This window comes from Chelmon rostratus, chromosome 10 (genome assembly GCF_017976325.1).
Source record: "Chelmon rostratus isolate fCheRos1 chromosome 10, fCheRos1.pri, whole genome shotgun sequence".
NCBI classification, from domain to species: domain Eukaryota; kingdom Metazoa; phylum Chordata; class Actinopteri; order Chaetodontiformes; family Chaetodontidae; genus Chelmon; species Chelmon rostratus.
Genome location: NC_055667.1, coordinates 11477295 through 11494350, shown reverse-complemented (window position 1 = coordinate 11494350; position 17056 = coordinate 11477295). Strand labels below are relative to the sequence as shown.

Sequence of the window (17056 nt, the reverse complement as noted above, 5' to 3'; positions counted from 1 at the left end):
AGCTATCAAATTAGCATACTTCTCAGCATTTGTGCTGAAATCCCAGCACTGAAATTCCTTTTTCTTAATTTGGAGAAAGATTTGGAGAAGAAGCTCTTGTTCTTGTTGTATGTATTTTTATACACGTCTCAGATGAGTCACATGATCTTTTCTCATGTCCAATTTGACCACTTCCCATAATGTCTTTCCAACACAAACTGAAACTGCTTCAGCAAAAATGAACATTACTGTAAAATGAAAACTTTGGAGCTTTTAGCTGAACTTACTTTACGCTCGGTTCAGTAGATTCAGTGAGTTTTGCATTTGATCAACTGATGAACCAATTGACGAGCTCTATAATTACTTTGTGCACATGTTGTAAGAATGTCTGACTTGTTTGCATCAAGTTTAGTAGATGTGTTTGAGAGCCACACATTTGCAGGAGAAAGGAGTTGGGTGAGTGAACGTGGGTGAAAAACCAGAGCAAGAAGGAGAAAGGCGGAGAATGAGTGAGTGTGAGGGAGAGTCAGAGTCAAGAAAAACACCAAAATAAACAGACAGACACAGAAAGAGGAGAGAGGGAGAGAGAGAGAGAGAGAGAGAGGGAGGGAGGGAGAGCCTGCATCCAACAAGTGAGGTTTCTATTCTAATCTCGACCATCAGCCACTGTTCTCTTGCAGCCGGCCAGATCGATAGAGACACATGGCTCAGCAAGACACCTGGAAACACAAAACACAGGAGCACAAACAGGCTGAAACTTGCTGCTTCTCCGGAGACCAGCGACCCCCGAGCTTCCTCTCCTGCACAATGCAACAAGTACGACGCAAGAGAGGAAGAGACGCGCAAAATGACTCTCCCTCTTCCTGCCGCTGCCTTGTATCCTCTTTCAAGCTCCCTCCCTAACCAGCTTTTTTTTTTTTTTTGGCCTCTAATTTTCCCTAATCTATCCTATGCATAGCCTGTATATACCGTACTCATGGACATGCATCCACATGACGTAGAGACTGATTATAGGGTGAGAGGACGCCAGCCAAAACACACAAAAATACACATGGAGGTACAAATCACTCAAACAGATCAAGCCTGATATGAATCCAAATGAGGAACACTAATTGTCCTTTATACAAAATTAGAATATGTGTGGTTGGAGGCAGCCATTTTGGTTTGGCTGTGATCATTCTCATGCGGCTGTTGTAGTGGTGCAAAAACATACACTGCAGTCAGAATTATTTGGCGTGCATGCGCTGGATAGTCAGACTCAATTGCCATTTTCTCTTTATTATTCAGCCTGAAATCACGGTCAAATGAGCCTGATGTGTCCGTCCCCTCTACATCATTTTCATCCGACACAGGCACTTTCTGCAGCACTTTTCCCTCCGTTTCTTTCTGGAAGAAATATGCTGATCTAATCAGCAGCGAATGAGCACACACCAGACCGACATGTATTTGAATTGCTGACAAAATCTGAGACGTGGCCAGCGTTTCGGGCTCCTGGAACAAGGTTATACGGGCGATTACAAACTCTGTGCGGCTCGCAAGCACATTCTGAGTCAATCAGGATAATTGAGATGTTTAATAATCTTTAATTCAACAAACTCTCCCATAAGTAGCTTTGTGTGTGGGCAGATATAAACAATGCTGATCAACAAAATAACACGCCCACGCTCTCCTGCATAGCGGCTGAAACCTCAACAGATGAACCAAATAGAAAAACCTCAATATCATCAAAACGTCTGGGAGCTCCATATGTGCAGCTTGTATGCATATCTCGTACAGAAACCATACGGTATCGAAAGCCTTGAAAACATCTTGTTTGAATGGACAGATTGTGTTCAAGCATACAGTAAACGGCCCCTTTAAAGCTGTTTCTGATTAGCGGTTTTCTCTTTTTAAAAGCTCAGAGATGTTATGTGTAATGCAATCTCCCGGCTGTGTCAAACTGCTACCTCAGTGCGTACGCTGTGGAAGACCCCGAGACGTGCAAACAAAGGAGTCTCTGTTCTGGCTACATGCACCTTTTTCACAGGCACACATCATGCAGAGGCTCGGCTGGGCATCTCAGCGCGCTGTTAAAACTTGCATTAAGGCATATATTCGGGACGCTTCTTTCACAATACGTTTGGCCATTGTGAAGGTGCTGTGAGCTCTGAGCGTTTTCCTCAGAGGCAAAGAATACAAGTCTCGCTGCAGCGCCGCTCACACAGAATGAACAGGAGGGAAACAGAAATGATCTTTTAAAAACACAGCTGAGGAATGTTTCAATCTTAACAGAAATGAGGAGCACATTAATACATACATATATATATATTTTTTTTTTACATACACACCAGAATGTCAGCAGGTATTCAGCATATTCAATAGACAGTAATCACCATTTCAAATTGATGCAGAAAATGATTCCATATTTGAACCTCCAATTTGTCTGATTTAACTTCAAAAGCAAGCTGTACGTGACAAAGCACTGCACGGCTAATGCACACAATTAAGCATCAATTAAGAAAGGCTTGGCTCGCGCGCACAGCAAGCCGCGAGAGTGATGGATCTTGCACGACATACAAGGCAAATGCGGATATTCCTCAGATGTGGTGGCTTTGAAGATATTTATGGGTTAACCTCTCCAGACTCTTTACTGGTTTAACCTTTGAAAAAGCATGGCCCGTGCTCAAGTACTGTTCAAATCCAGAGAAATGATTAACTCTGGTGACGATCCAAACATCAGAGCACATGCTGCAATTGCAAGTAAACATGTGTAAACCTATGCACAAGACAGCTAGGATGTCGCGGTTTGGCTTACGGGGGATGTGTTTCTATGTTGTGCACAGATACCGATCAGTGCTAGCCACTCAGGTATTTGTCATGAGGGCTGCAACTAACTTTCCTTAAATTTGCGTTGAACGCTCTGTGCAACTTTCAACTCAAGAGTGACGGAGAATACCTTCCCTCTTCTCAACTTCACATTAAATCTGCTGTATTAAAGAAAAAAAGGAGAAACAGTGAACTCTGTGTTCGGTGGGCTATTCAGAACTGGTGTGTAAGCTTATATTTGACGGCACTGACAGAGCATCAACTGCAACTGACATGTTTTGAAAAGCCCAAATTGCCTTATCCACTAAGAAGGTATTTGTTGACACAACACTGCAAACCTGGAGTGGGTGTCGATGATTGACACATGACCGCTGCAGCAGAGAAACTACAAAGCTGGACATTTATCCCAATTAGCACACACCCATGTACGAGAGCAAAGTGACATAATTGGGGCAGATCTGGAAATGTGGCAAACAACGATGGACCTCGTAGTCTGTGATGTGTGTTATAAGTAGACAATAAGCTGCTAAAGCTCTCCTCGACCCCTCATTACAGTCACTCAATCCCAACATCAAAGGAAGACAACCTTATAGCTATAGGATGACGGCGTGTGTATATATGTACATGTGTGTGTGAGGGTTAATGAGAGCATGTGTGTGTGTGTGTGTGCATGGGTTTATTAGCATGTATGTGTGTGTTTATGTGCACATACATGTGTTGTTGTTTGTCAGTCTTTGCAAGGACCAATTTAAGTTTTACACTCTGACAGTAAGCACATTTTTGCAAAGTGAGGACATTTTGGCGGGTCATCACTTCTTCAAAGGGCTGCCTGACGGCTCAGATGCGGTTTTAGGGTTAATGTTCTAATTAGGTTTAAAGGGTCAGTTCGCACAAATTGCTAAAAAGCCTCTTTGGCAGAAGGTAGGGTTTAAAGCAGTGGTTTGTAGGTTATCTGGAGGAGCCAGAAAAATGGTTTCTGCAAAGGGAAGTGTCTGTTGAGTTCTCCAGACATCATCTGTCACGTTTAAGGAGCCACATATTAAATTTCATTTGTCCCCATTGTATTGAGGTGGTGGCAGACGTTGTGGTGGCAGTTAGCTCAAAGTCTCAACACATAAAACCAAAACTACATGCATGGCTAGACACCACTCAGGTGAATGAGATAATATGTCTTTTTGTAAATTGGGTGAACAGACTCTTTAATGTTAGGACTGGGCTCAGGTAGCTGCGACAGTTAAGTTTTTGAGTATGGACAAGGGAATGCATTATGTTAATGCGGGTCCTCAAAGTGTGGGTGTGTGTGTGCACAGCATGTATAGTAGGTGAGTGAAACAAACTGAAATTGAGGACGTCTACTTGCACATGTGCTTAAGACTTATGAATAACTTTGTGTCAGAGAATGTGTCACTTCCTTTTACAGTATGTGTGTGAGTGTGTGAGTGTGTGAGTGTGTGTGTGTGTGTGTGTGTGTGTGTGTCCCGCCGTCCTCAGCCTTCTGGCCTTGTCCCGTGACTCTCTGACAGTATTTGGCGAGGAGCTAATTGACGAGGAGCCTCCACCTCGTCGTGTTTTGTCAGAACATGAAGGCCTCGCCGCTGGATCAACAAATCCTGCAGCTCCAAATTCTGCCATATGTCCGGCCATGTGTTCCCATCTACCAGCTGGGAGCACTCAGCGGCGCGCCTGTCTAACTCACTGACAGTGTGACTGTGACTGTGCCGCTCCAGACTGGGACCAGTACCTCAATGAGCCTGGAAGGGTGAAACGTCAGCGCCGGTTTATCTGCGAGCGACCTGTTCGACTCAGCCGGTTGACCTTGCACTAACACTGTTGGGGTTGATGGTTTAATCCCTCTAATGTTAAAGATACATGTTACATTAATGTGCTGTGGGTAAAATCATCTACCAAACACCACATGTTAGAGGTTTACTTTGACTTATGAGGATTTAAATGTCTTTTCCTACTTAGTGAGAGAGGCTCAAAGTCATGACGCCTGTTTTAGAGTGATGCTCCAATTACTGATCACTGATTTGATCTTCGAATCAGCTGATCTTACACAATAAATCATCACTTGCTCTTACATGAAAGATTTTAGAGAAATCTTTGGCATGAGATCTTGCAAAAGACACCACATCATATCTAATACCCGTGTTATTCTGGCAAGTTTTCACTTGAAAGCTCGAGAGATCAAATGATCTGACAAACTGTCTTATTTTTCCATACATGTCAGACACCTGCTAAAACTACCAACCAGAGATCACGTTCCAGTTGCTGCTGTCACTGAGTTAATGTGACTATAAAACGGTAACATACCAACGCACCAAATCTGTGGATTCATACTGTGAAATGAAAAACATGACTAAATGCTAATGTCAGCATGCTAACGTGCTAACAGTGGCATGCTGATGTTTGGCAGGTGTAATGTTGGTCATATTCACCATCTTAGTGAGGCAGGTTAGCGTGCTAACATTTTCCAATTACAGCTGAAAACAAACTAGAGCTGGACTGATATGAACGTCTTTAGCGTTGCAAGTATTTGATCAGAAAGTATTGGACAAATCAAACTCTTGACCTGAGGGTGGTGCTAAAAATCAAAAATGTTAACTTGTTGGCGGCGCTACAGGAGAAGTTAGGGCACCGGAGTCAGCATAGGTTTCATTTTCTGGGGACGTCTGGCTGCACAAAAGTTCATGGCAGCCCATGCAGTAGCAGTCAGCTGACTAACCCACAGACTGACAGAACGGGATTGCTCTTCAGTCGTGTCTCTCTTGTCTTCGAACATATGATGATACGATATTTGAAGAAGAAGAAACTTCACATTAGGCTAACAAAGTTTTCAGATTTACCCTCAATAACGTCAGATGACGACACACCGTTGTGACTTTCCTCACCCACATTCACAGTAAAATGAAGCTGTTTTCCAGTTTTACACGGCACTGTGTCTGTTTACAGCCAGCTCCGCCTTTAGTTAATGAGCACCTTTACTGGCATTTAATATTTTCCAACACTTACCAAAACATATTATTCTAATTATATAAACCCTTAAAAGCTGACACCTGCAATACTGACGCTAATAACACCACAGTTTCCCAGATATTTATTTATACAAGTGTGCGGGCTTTATAGGAAATGACGTGGGCTGTCTTACCTGGTTTGGAGACCGAAACTCTTGGTTATTGTCATTCATGTACATGTTGTCACCATCAAACTGCAGACAGAAACAGAGAGGAGAAATAAACATATTGTGCAAGAGGAGGTGTGAAAGAAAAAATTGGGGGCTGGGGAGGAGGTGTGAAGAGGAAAGGCTCTTATACGGGTGGCCTGAAGTGTGAGACTAATGACTTTGTCACTTTGGTTAAACCTCGTGGTGGCATGGCAGCGTGGGTAATTACTGTTCGTCAGCGGGCCGGTAATTAGGCTACATGAGCGCAGTGACGAGAGATGGGCTTTTCCCTGTGGGCTCTGCTCTGTGTCTGAGAGAGAGAATGAGTGTGAATGAATCTGTGAGTGCATACAGTAGTAAAATGTGTGCCTGTCTTTGAGGCTGTGGATCCAGTGTGCGTGTGTGCGTGTGTGTGTGTGCGTGTGTGCTGCAAAGTGAGGGCATCCTGTGTCTTCTGGATGGAGTTAATCAGGCACTGAAAGATCACTTGCCGCAGGTGCCAAAACACTGTTTGACACGGGGTTAGGACTCTCGTAACAACAAATGACCCCTGACCTCGAGCGGTGCTGGGAAACAGCGCCGGGTCACCAGTTGAGCGCTACGTGCAACATGCTAGCTCTGATGTGCAGTGTGCTGGTGAGCTAAATCCCTGAAGAAGTCCCCACTGAGATCAGCTTCGAGTGGGCGACAAATGAAGGGAAAAAAACAACACAGATTCTGTTTTTAGCTGCAGAGAAAATGAGATTCTGCCCCACAAAAGGCTCAGCAACTGAACCTGTGCAGTGTCAAGGTGACTGAGAAACCGCTACCATGTTAAGAAGAGCCGCATTGTGAAATGCCTTCGGCTTCCAAAGGCATGAAGCTTTGTCATACCACGCTTGCAGCAATTGGAACAAACCTTGACTGGACTGGATAATAACACACACACACACACACACACACACATATGCACACGCAGAGACCAAACGTGTCAAATAAAGCCTCCTTTTTGTTTGCTGACGGAGGTCATCCTTTGTGAAATCAATGCATAGAAGTCTCGGGAACAGACAGCAGAGACAACGTGATCAAACTCGACAGCATTCCATGTCAAATTCCTCAGATGTGAAGATACGGGGGTGGGTGTGGGGGGGCTTTTCATTTGGGGTTGGTTTGCTTTGTGCCTGTGGAGAAAGCGACTGAAAGCTTGAAAGATAAACACACGCTGGATATGAGCGAACACAAATGGATCATAAGATATACCTGCTCAAAAACAATGTCCAACTAGGCAGACTAATGGACGGAAATGGGCAGAATTCCTGGGGGTGAAATCTAATATCTACGCTGCTCGACAGGAGAAATTTGAAGTAGCTAAATGAGCATGTGAGTGGTGAGAAAGAGAAATTACTGTACATTATTGCAGGAGAAAGGCCGGGGGAATGAGCGCCCGCCTCGGGGCAATGGTTGGTTAACGATGCGTATCATGGAGGCCCTTGTGAGGATTCACTTGGTTATTCTAATGATTGCATTTACATTCAACCACAGACGCAAAAACGAAAACCGAGACAAGCACTTGCATTTAAGCTGCATTCACACCTCGCACGATTAATCCGGAACCCAGAGTAAAACGCGGCGTGCTCGTCTCAGGTGAAGCCGAATGCTGACTAATTGTTCGACGCTGCGCGCTGGAGACATGGACAGTAATTCGCTTAATGAAGCATGGCGCCGTCTATCACCTGACAGAAGTGACTGCAGCTCAAGGAGAGGGCCAAAGTGATGCTGACCTTGGTGACATATCTACAATAAAGTCTCTGCTCCTCACATGAAAGCCTCTTGTCCTCGCATAACTGAGCAATTTCATTCCATTGAAATCCACTTTGATATCACTGGTGACGTAAAGCCATTTTGAGAGCTTCTCCGGGATAAGATCCTCTCGGGTGGAAGGAGAGTACAGTCACTGAATCAACGCCATTTTTAACCACCAAACGCTGCCAGCTCTTGCATTTAAGCTTATTCCTGCAAACTGAACTCTTTGACTGCAAAGCCTTATTGCTGCTTCTTTCCAAATGAAGCAATGAAGTCAGACAGTGCTCATTTTCACCAATTACATCTGCAGTATAATATCCAGCAGAAAGGCCAAATACAGCCTGGAAAGGTCAGCCATTTTGTGCTTCAACATGGCTGCCCATATATTGCAATGTAAAGCTGTTTCCCCCTGCTCTTCTCTCGATGGCTCTCCTTTGCACTGCCTCGCTCTCCCACTTAAAATGCCAATTTATCCTCGGCTCAATGCTATCAGCTCTGCCATTACTCCACATTCACAGCAGAAATCATCTCCTCTTTCTCTGTTCTCCCCTCTCTCTTCATTTTCTCCCTCTCCCTCTCTCTTTCGCAACCCCCCCCCCCTCGGTTTCACCGTTTCTTCCTCTTTTCTATCTTCCCTCCTTGCTGCTTTCTCTCTCCTCTGTTCCCTTTCCCATGTTCTCGCCGTCCCCACCTCTCTCCGTGCTACAGCCTCCCTCCACTTCTCTGTCTCCCTCCCCCTCTTCCCTCTCTTTCTTCAGTGGGCCTTGGCATCGCTTTCTCATCGGCAGTCTAATTGGGCATTCTGCCTGAGACAAGGGCCTCATTAAGCAGTAATTACACACATGTTGTTTTCGGCAAACATCTCTATTTGGATTGCTTTGCATGGTAATTGTTCAGCAGGGACCACTGCTCGCGATGTTTCCCTCCGTGACACACGTGGTGCTGGGAGAGAGGAATATAAGCATGGAGAAGAGGGATAGAGAGGCATAGAGAGGCATAGAGAGACAGGGGGGGGGGGGGGGTGTGAGAGTAGAGAAAAATAATAACAGGTTGTGGAAGGGAGACAAATTGAGAAATAAAGAATGCATACATGAGAGAGAAAGAGGAGGAGAGTAACAGACCGAATGTAAGGATGAAGGTGATGCTGAGGCAGTAAATGCAGAAAGACAATGAATAAATGGCAGAGAAAGAGGTAGACATGATTGGTGTGGGGAGAAAATGAGGTGGAGAGCTCGAGACGGAGCGAAAAAGACATAGAGAACGAGTAAACGGGGAAGAAAAGTGAGAAAGTAAAGACAGTGGAGGAGAGAGACACAGAGAGAACTAGGTCATGCCTCGCAATCATCGACAAAGCTGAGCGTTTCAAAAATAATGAAGCCACAAGGTGGAAGTAATGCTAACTAGCATATCCAGGGAAAGCATGTAATATTTACGCAGTCCTAATGGTGCAATACAATGCTGGGATCTTTTCATCTTGGAGTGCACCGGTGACACAGCTGATGGCAGGATCAGAAGCAAAATTACAGACTCCTTGGAAGATTGTTTTTGATTGATGGACAATTCATATAAGCTCCTCATAAAGCCGCAGAGGCAACATCTGTTTGTGTGTGTGTGTGTGGGGGGGTGTGTGCCTGCGTAATGTCACAACCGTCCAATCATTAGAGAGAAAAATGACCTCGTAATGATGAAGAAACCTTAATATTTTGAAAGCTAGGAAACCAATTATGTGTGTAAAATAATATTTGTCTGATTAACTTACATAACTGAAACATGCACACATTTATCTGTTTTCTACTATTATCAATCACTAAAACTACAATTCAAGTTCATTTACATAACATTATTTATATAACACTGTCACAAGCTCGTCTCAGAGGGCTTTACGAGTGGCGCAAAGCAAGGAAGTACATGTGCTCAAGTGCCGAGCTTATGTTCAAGTCGAGGTATTTTCCATGTCAGGCTACCTTCTGAGGTAACTCTACACTACACTCACGTATCAGCTACAGTTACTGCTTACTAAACTGCAGATGAACCTTTTACAGCGTCTTGCAAAATATGACGCATTGTTAATGATTAAACAACTCTAAAGTTTAGAAAGTAGTTTCAAATCTACCTTGACTGGCTGCAGCATTAAACTGCTGCTTATAAGTTTGTGCATTAATATTAATAATGCAGTTATATAAATAATACTCTGAAAGGGGCCATTCTCTTACTGACCTCTCTTAAGAAAGTTTTTTTTTAATAGTATTTTTACATTGTGATAGTACTACTTTCAGCACTGTCCCCTTTCCACCACATCATACAGCATAGAAGAACTTAACTTTCACCCAGTTATCGTTCATGCAGACCACAGCAACATCTGTAGAAGTGTAACAAAAGAACACATGGGATCACACTGAAGAACGGCCGCAACAAACTTTTAGAACTTCTCAATTTATAAAAGGGAATCTATAAGCAGAGTGTGTAATACTTGTGACTTTAAAAGCCTTTGCCAGTACACCAAGTCTCTAAAAATAATTCTCTCACCGAGCGGAATTAATAAGCCCAGAACAGTACACAGCCATTCTGTGAAGAAAGGGGTGTGGTGGTGGAGGTGGTGCTGGTGCTGCTGGTGGTGGGGGGCTCATGCAATATGTATGCCTGTTTGAACACCCTTCTTCCTCATCTTCCCCCTCTTCTCTTCATTTCTCTTTTTACATCTCTCTCTCCCTCGTCCTCTGTTCAATTAAGCTGTGGGAGAGACCTAACAAACCTCCACGTGAGACAATGTGCCACTGAATTCTGATGTCGCCCAACTTGTCACAGCTGGTTCAAAGCCAGATGAGGGGATGAGACAGACAGACAGACAGACTTGTGAGCACGCACACTTAAAAACAGAAGAAGAGTGAGAGACAAAGACGTTGAGAGGCAGAAAGAAAGAGAGGAAGAAAAAAGAAAGAAAGGACGCTATAGTGGATAGATTTCAGAGTTGCATGGGAGGAGGAGACAGAAAGAGGGAAGAGAGGAGAGACTATAGTAACAATTCTGGTGTTGCACCACGCCCCAAGCAAACAATGAACATGGGCAAACAATGAACATGGCACACACACACACACACACAAACACACAAACACACACACACACGCACATATACACAAACACACACACAAAGCCCATAAAAAGCGCAGCCTGTGGCCATGGCGACACATGCTCTGTTGTCGTTAGATAAGGGAAACAGGGCCTCTTCCTGGGTGTGAGAGTTTGATCCTAGACACACACACACACACACACACACACACACACACACACACACACAGACACACGCACTGCATGTGCACACTCAGCTGCAGCAGCACTGGGGTCACATCCACCAACGCCCAGCATCTAATGTATCCTCACCTTTATCAGCTGCATGGCTCATTTTCATATGCAAAACCCGGGCTATGTTTATCCGGACACACCGTGCTCAGGTCAGCGGACCACATAGACGGCATGATCAGATATCGACAAGATACAAGCAGCGGGTCCCCGTATCTGTCGGAGGGGTTTTGATGGAATTCTGTTTGGAGTCCGCTGGCCTCGTGCCAACCTAGAAAGTATTTAGTTGGAGGAATTGGAAACATGAATCGGTGCAGTGCTGAATTTCCTCAAAGGGCCGTTTCAAAAGTGTTTAAAAGACTACCTGCGTTGCCTCTCCAGCTGATTCTGCTGAGGAAATATTTTGTTTTGTTGTCAGCGACGGTGCGATCCATCAGCTCACATCTAATGAGCATCAGCTCTGTTTGTTATGGTCGGGTCTAAAGCATTCCACACTGAAACAATACACACAAACACACAGCGCCCCTTCCCATCAGAAACAGCTTTGGAAAAAAAAGACATGATACAGGTTCCAACCGCTTCCGGCTCCACCTATACCGTGTGATGTGTAAAAATAAAAAAGGCAAGCTGAAGCTCTCATTCATCCACTTTCTGTTGCACTGGAGCAACCACAAAACAGAACCAACAGTCAACAGCAGAGATGGGAGGGGAGATTGAGGAGAAAGGCTGGGTGTATGTGTGTGCGTGTGTGTGGAGGGAGGCCAGGTGGGGTGGTGCTAAATAAGGTTTTGTTTCCACTGTGAACTCAGGTTCACTGTGAGTTAGTGAGTTCACAACAGGATAAAAAACCTACACAGCGATGGTGACGCGTGATAAGTCTCACTGTGTTAACAGCAATCACAGGTCGATAGCTTTAAGAGTGTTTAACAAAGTCTGCTGCCTGTCTCACTGTGCTTTTGTGTTATCTAACAATAAAAATAATTTCTCAAAGGAGTCACTTCTAATAATGATATGATTTCTGGTCCAATTGCAGGCACAAGAACAACACACGTGATGATACTGTGAGAAGCTAAAGCTCACAAAACGAACTTCATGTCTGTGGTTGCAAATGGCAGCAACAAAAAAGAAGTTTAAAGGAACCAGAACTCTAATACAGAGAAAGCATGAAACATGGTGTCAGTAAACAGCACACAGCTGGCTCATGTTTACCAATCTACCAAGTCTGTGGTTGTTTCAAACCGAATGATATTGCACCAGATGAGAAATATCCACACGCTGTCACTGCCTTTTTTTTTTAGGAAACAAATGTAATTCACGTTTAACTTTTATTCATCTGTGTGATCGACGATTGATCACACAACTTCTTGTTTGTGAAAGGGGTCACATGTAGTGTTGAACCCACAGAGAATTATCCCCCAGCTCACCTTTCAGCAGAGTTTTAGCGTCTTTCAGTTTTTTGTTTTGACTTCCTGGATTCCAACTTTATGATTATGGTTCGCTGTAAAAGCTATAAAAACCCACCTGTATGCTACCTGCCCTGCACCAAATGTAACAAACATAGCAACTAGTTGGTGAACACAGTGGAGCATTTAGAAACAGATATTTCCTTCAGCAGCTGGTGGAGACCAAAACAGAGCTAAAACAAGAGTCAACATTAGCATCAGATGGCCGGAAACATGTCTCCTAATGAATGCTAATGTTGCTAACAAGTGTGATCATTTCAGTGTGGTGTTTTTATCTTATTTCTGCTGCACCCAACTGGCCAAAAACAATCTGTTATTGCAAGATTACGAGTCACATGCACTTTTGTGTAAAATCTATCCAGATGCAGCTTCAGGTCAATGCTTCTCTCTCTAGAAGAAACATTGCTGCACCGTCTCTCAAAGAGGTACAAAATGTCAACATTATAGCTGGATTGTGTATCATCTGCACACTGTCTCTAAAGCAGAGTGCAAAAGAGGTCATAAACATGGAGTGCACCACATGTGACAGCATGTGCAGAGCTATAACAGAAAAAAATGATGTCAGACCAAAGTGCCACCCACACGACCTCTCTCATCCTGCCGCGGTGGCCTTCAGCAGCCTGCCTGCTAACCAGTGCTGGGAAACACCTTCTTAACATCAAGCACAGTAGCATCACATGCAATTAGCAGCTAGACCCAGCAGATGCAGTAGGCTATACTCAACAACATGGACGCTGCTAAGAGGAAAGTGGTTATCCCACCAATCTACCTGACACTTGCACTGGTCTGGTTTGGGGCGAGAATGTGTGTGTCTGCGTGTGTGCTTGCGTGTCTGTGTGTACAATTTGTGCGTCTGTACAGTAAGTGCATGTCTCAGTGTGAGTCTATGTCAGTGAGGTTTCTCTGGCAGCAGGAGAGGATGCAGAGCACAAGCCACTTTTAACTGACTAGGGTAAACAGCGATGAGAGAAGATAAAGGGCAGAGTGAATGTCACATTACCCCAGCCCTTTGCCTCTGCTCACCGCAGCATCAGATAACAGCAGCAAGAAAAAAAAAGTTTGGTTTCCTCTAGCATATAATTGGTTATCTTATTGCAATCTACTGCTCTCCTGCCTCTGCACAGAATAAAGTATGAAAGAGCAAAAGGGAGAAGAAGGAAAAAAAAAAAGTCTAAAGTCTGACTGTTCTGGCAGCGACTAAAATAAATCATTACGAGCATAGGAAACACATCAACCTGTTTCTATAGGTGTCTTCTTACACAAAAGGCTATGGCTGTGTGTTGGATTCAGTCTCCTACATGCAACACCATGGCACAGACTTTAACATGCAGCATAGACATTACACTTATGGGAGTCAGGAGGGAAGTGTTGTAATTGTGAAATTATGGTTACTGATAACCGGGTTGTGGTTTGTTCACTTTCTGACACCAAATAATTTTAGCACAAGTAATACACACACAAATATGAACACAAAAACACATTACGGTGTATAAACAGGGAGGTATGTTAAATTATTAACATTAATATCAGACAGGCAAATAAGTCAGTGTAGTTCTAACAAAAGATACGACATTCACAGAAAGTAACACTGCAACATCTTACTCTGAGAGCAGGCTGCTTGAAGAAATATCTATGTGCTATATTTATATACGTTTGGGCACTATTCTCTGTAAAGTAATGCTCCATTAGAATCCTTTATTCATCATTAAATAAAAATGTGGTTAAAGATTAACTAACGTCATGATGTCAAAGGTGCATTTAGATTCACACTAAATTTGTTTCTGTGGATGCCCACACAGTGTGACCCAGCTACAGAGGCGTGTTTTGCACCTATGCATGCTTTCACACATATGTTACCACAATTAAGAAACACAACTTTTGATATCATCTGTGAATTCCAGTAAGTGTGCCAGTAAATGCTATATTTGCACTGTGTGGTGGAGAAAATAAAATAACGACTTTTTCAAACGTATTAACACATGTATAAAGCATGAACAGTATGTGCATGTTTTCTTGTAGGGATTTTTACAAGTTGAAGTAAATTCAGTATGTCTCTCTGTGAAGCTTATTATTTTTCACAACTCTAGATGTTCTCAGTTTGGAGATTTCATAATGCCACCGGGCCCAGGTCAGTACCTTGTGGTACACCTTTCTAAATCAATTGGCTACAAACAGACAAGGTTTGGGAAATTGGAGGCTTGGGTACTGTATCTCACCACAGCACTGGGCAGTCTTTTCCTAGCTGGATTGATGCCAGGGGGGGGTGCAGTGTGGAGTCTAACCCCTCGTTCACCCACACTGTACCGGGCCTGTGGTTAGAGAGAGAGAGACAGCAGGGAGAGAAAGAGACAGAGAAGACAAAGGTGGGGAAGGAAACGAGATGGCGGGGCTTTAGTTTTTGCGAGATACAAGCAGGGCATTTGTAAAGGAACATGTCAAGGGCCCTACCCCCCTCCCTCCCTCGTGAACCTTTCCCTCCTCCTCCCCTCTCCGGTTGCTGTGCTCTTCCCCTCATGCCCAGCACACGCGTGCAGGGGGAGGAGTAATGACATGAGACTTACACAGTGACTCTACGCAGCGCCATGCTAGGCGAAGAATGGAGGTTAATGAGCTGACATCCCCTCCACCCCGAACACGCCTCCTCCCTATGCCCACCTCCCTACTCTCTTACACACACTGACAAGCATATACACAAACCCCTTGCAAGACAGTGGGGCTGAACGCTGGCACTGAGCCAAAGAACTGGAGACTAAAGGGGTATCATGGAGCAACGAGTGGATTTACACTGTCTCCGTGTACGTTAAACACAGCTCACAGCAAACGCTGCGTAATGAACAACTGTGAGAGCAATCTAACATAACCTGCATTATAAATAAGACCTGCAGACATCAGCGCACTTAATCAAAACCACATAACATATTAAACTTCAGCCACACTAGTGGCCCAATGAACCTGAAATACTCATTACACGACGGAAAACCATGTTTTGTTAACCAAAGGGTTCAACCTCTGTACACTAGCAGCTTTAGGATATTTTATACTCCTTCAAGTGTTGTAGAAGTGGTACTTTTCACCTGCTGGTGGTACTGGTGACTGATCCTCTGAGGATCATGAATGTTTGTACCAAATGTCAACCGATTCAGCATTTTGCTCTGTTTGTCCAAAAGACAAATGGAACGACAGACAGTCAGACAGACAGGCTATCTAACGCTGCCACCCGCTGCCACCCCTCTGCTGGGATGGCTGAAATGAAAGTGCCAACGCATGTCTTAACATCTTAACAAACGCTACAACAAACTATGCATAACCCTTGACTTGCTAAGGACCGACAGTTCTTGCGCCCAGACCACAGACCACGGACTAAACACGTCATACTATTAAAGTACATGCAGTGCTGTGAATAACCGATCACACCCTCTGATGCTCTCCCATTTCTAGCTTGTCACATGATGGTGAGTGGGTATATATGATGTTAAAAAAAAAACCTCAGTGGCCTTTAAGTTGCATCATCGGAAAACCGACGTGTAAAAGGTGTAAAATTCTTTAACACATAAGAGTTGAAGCATGCACGGACATTTAAGGCACAGAGAGAGAGAGGAACAAACAGCAGCACTCAAAGGAAAGCTTCATAAAACATTTCAGCAGATAAAAACTTAGCTGAATGCAAATCAATATAAAAAATAACATTTGCATGAGTCTATGTGAGGTTAAATAAATAAACGCAGGTGCACTCAACACTGACAGGAGGAAGATTTATTAGTTTGCCAATGAGACGTCCCAAGACTGCTGATGTTTGATCTATGTATAAAATAAGCCCTCACTATTCACATAGCTCCATACTGGCATGCTGCACGGACTGGCAGCTCCATTACACCCTCCACACCCTTTGTTGAGAGGTTACCATGTAAGTTACAAGCTTTCAGAACTGAATGGAAGGTATCCAGCTGTAATAACTGATGCGCCCTAATCACCTCAAATAAAACAAGTAAAAATGTTAAAAGCATGAGACAAGATGACATCCTTCACAAAATAAAGAACATTACCAAAAGCAGAAATAGAATTGATAATGTTGCAGCGAAACACTTTTACAGAGCATGAAAACAATGGAAGATGGATGATTAGTCATTAGCGCCCATTGTGAATCTTTCCAGTGAGTAATTTGTGGAAAAGGCTTGTGCATTTTTAATATTCTTAAACTGAAGAGCCCTAAGAACACAAACTCCATAAAATAATAACAGGCATTTCACCTTAGCACTATCTGAGCTTCTCAATTATTTACCACTAATGAATTGCCTCGGGCAATATTCTTCCTAAGTACAATATCAACCATCCCAGAGAGGCTGAATCGGCTCGCTCAAATACTTAAATACATTTACTCAATTATGCTCGCTGTCCCTAATATGAAAGACACAAGGATGTACAAGCTCTCTTCACCCCACTGTTTCATACACTCTGATTCAGCCTTCACGTTACAACAAAATCCTCACATGCACACCAACTCATATAATGATTAATTGCTGAAAGACTTTCATCGAAAAAGTCAATGACAAGGTTCTTGACTTTTCCT

At 43.7% G+C, this 17056-nt stretch overlaps 1 protein-coding gene across 3 annotated transcripts in view; it reads right to left on the bottom strand.

The window, feature by feature from the left end:
- LOC121613176 (thymocyte selection-associated high mobility group box protein TOX-like) overlaps positions 1–17056 on the bottom strand; it is a 75209-nt gene that overhangs the window by 32926 nt on the left and 25227 nt on the right. For 2 of the 3 annotated variants that reach the window (XM_041946470.1, XM_041946471.1), the window contains exons 2-3: positions 14706–14798; positions 5933–5992 (exon numbers count right to left, since the gene is read on the bottom strand). In XM_041946470.1, the coding sequence (XP_041802404.1) occupies positions 5933–5992; positions 14706–14798 (153 nt within the window). The remainder of the gene's footprint in view (positions 1–5932; positions 5993–14705; positions 14799–17056) is intronic. The other variant, XM_041946472.1, reaches the window with a different exon arrangement.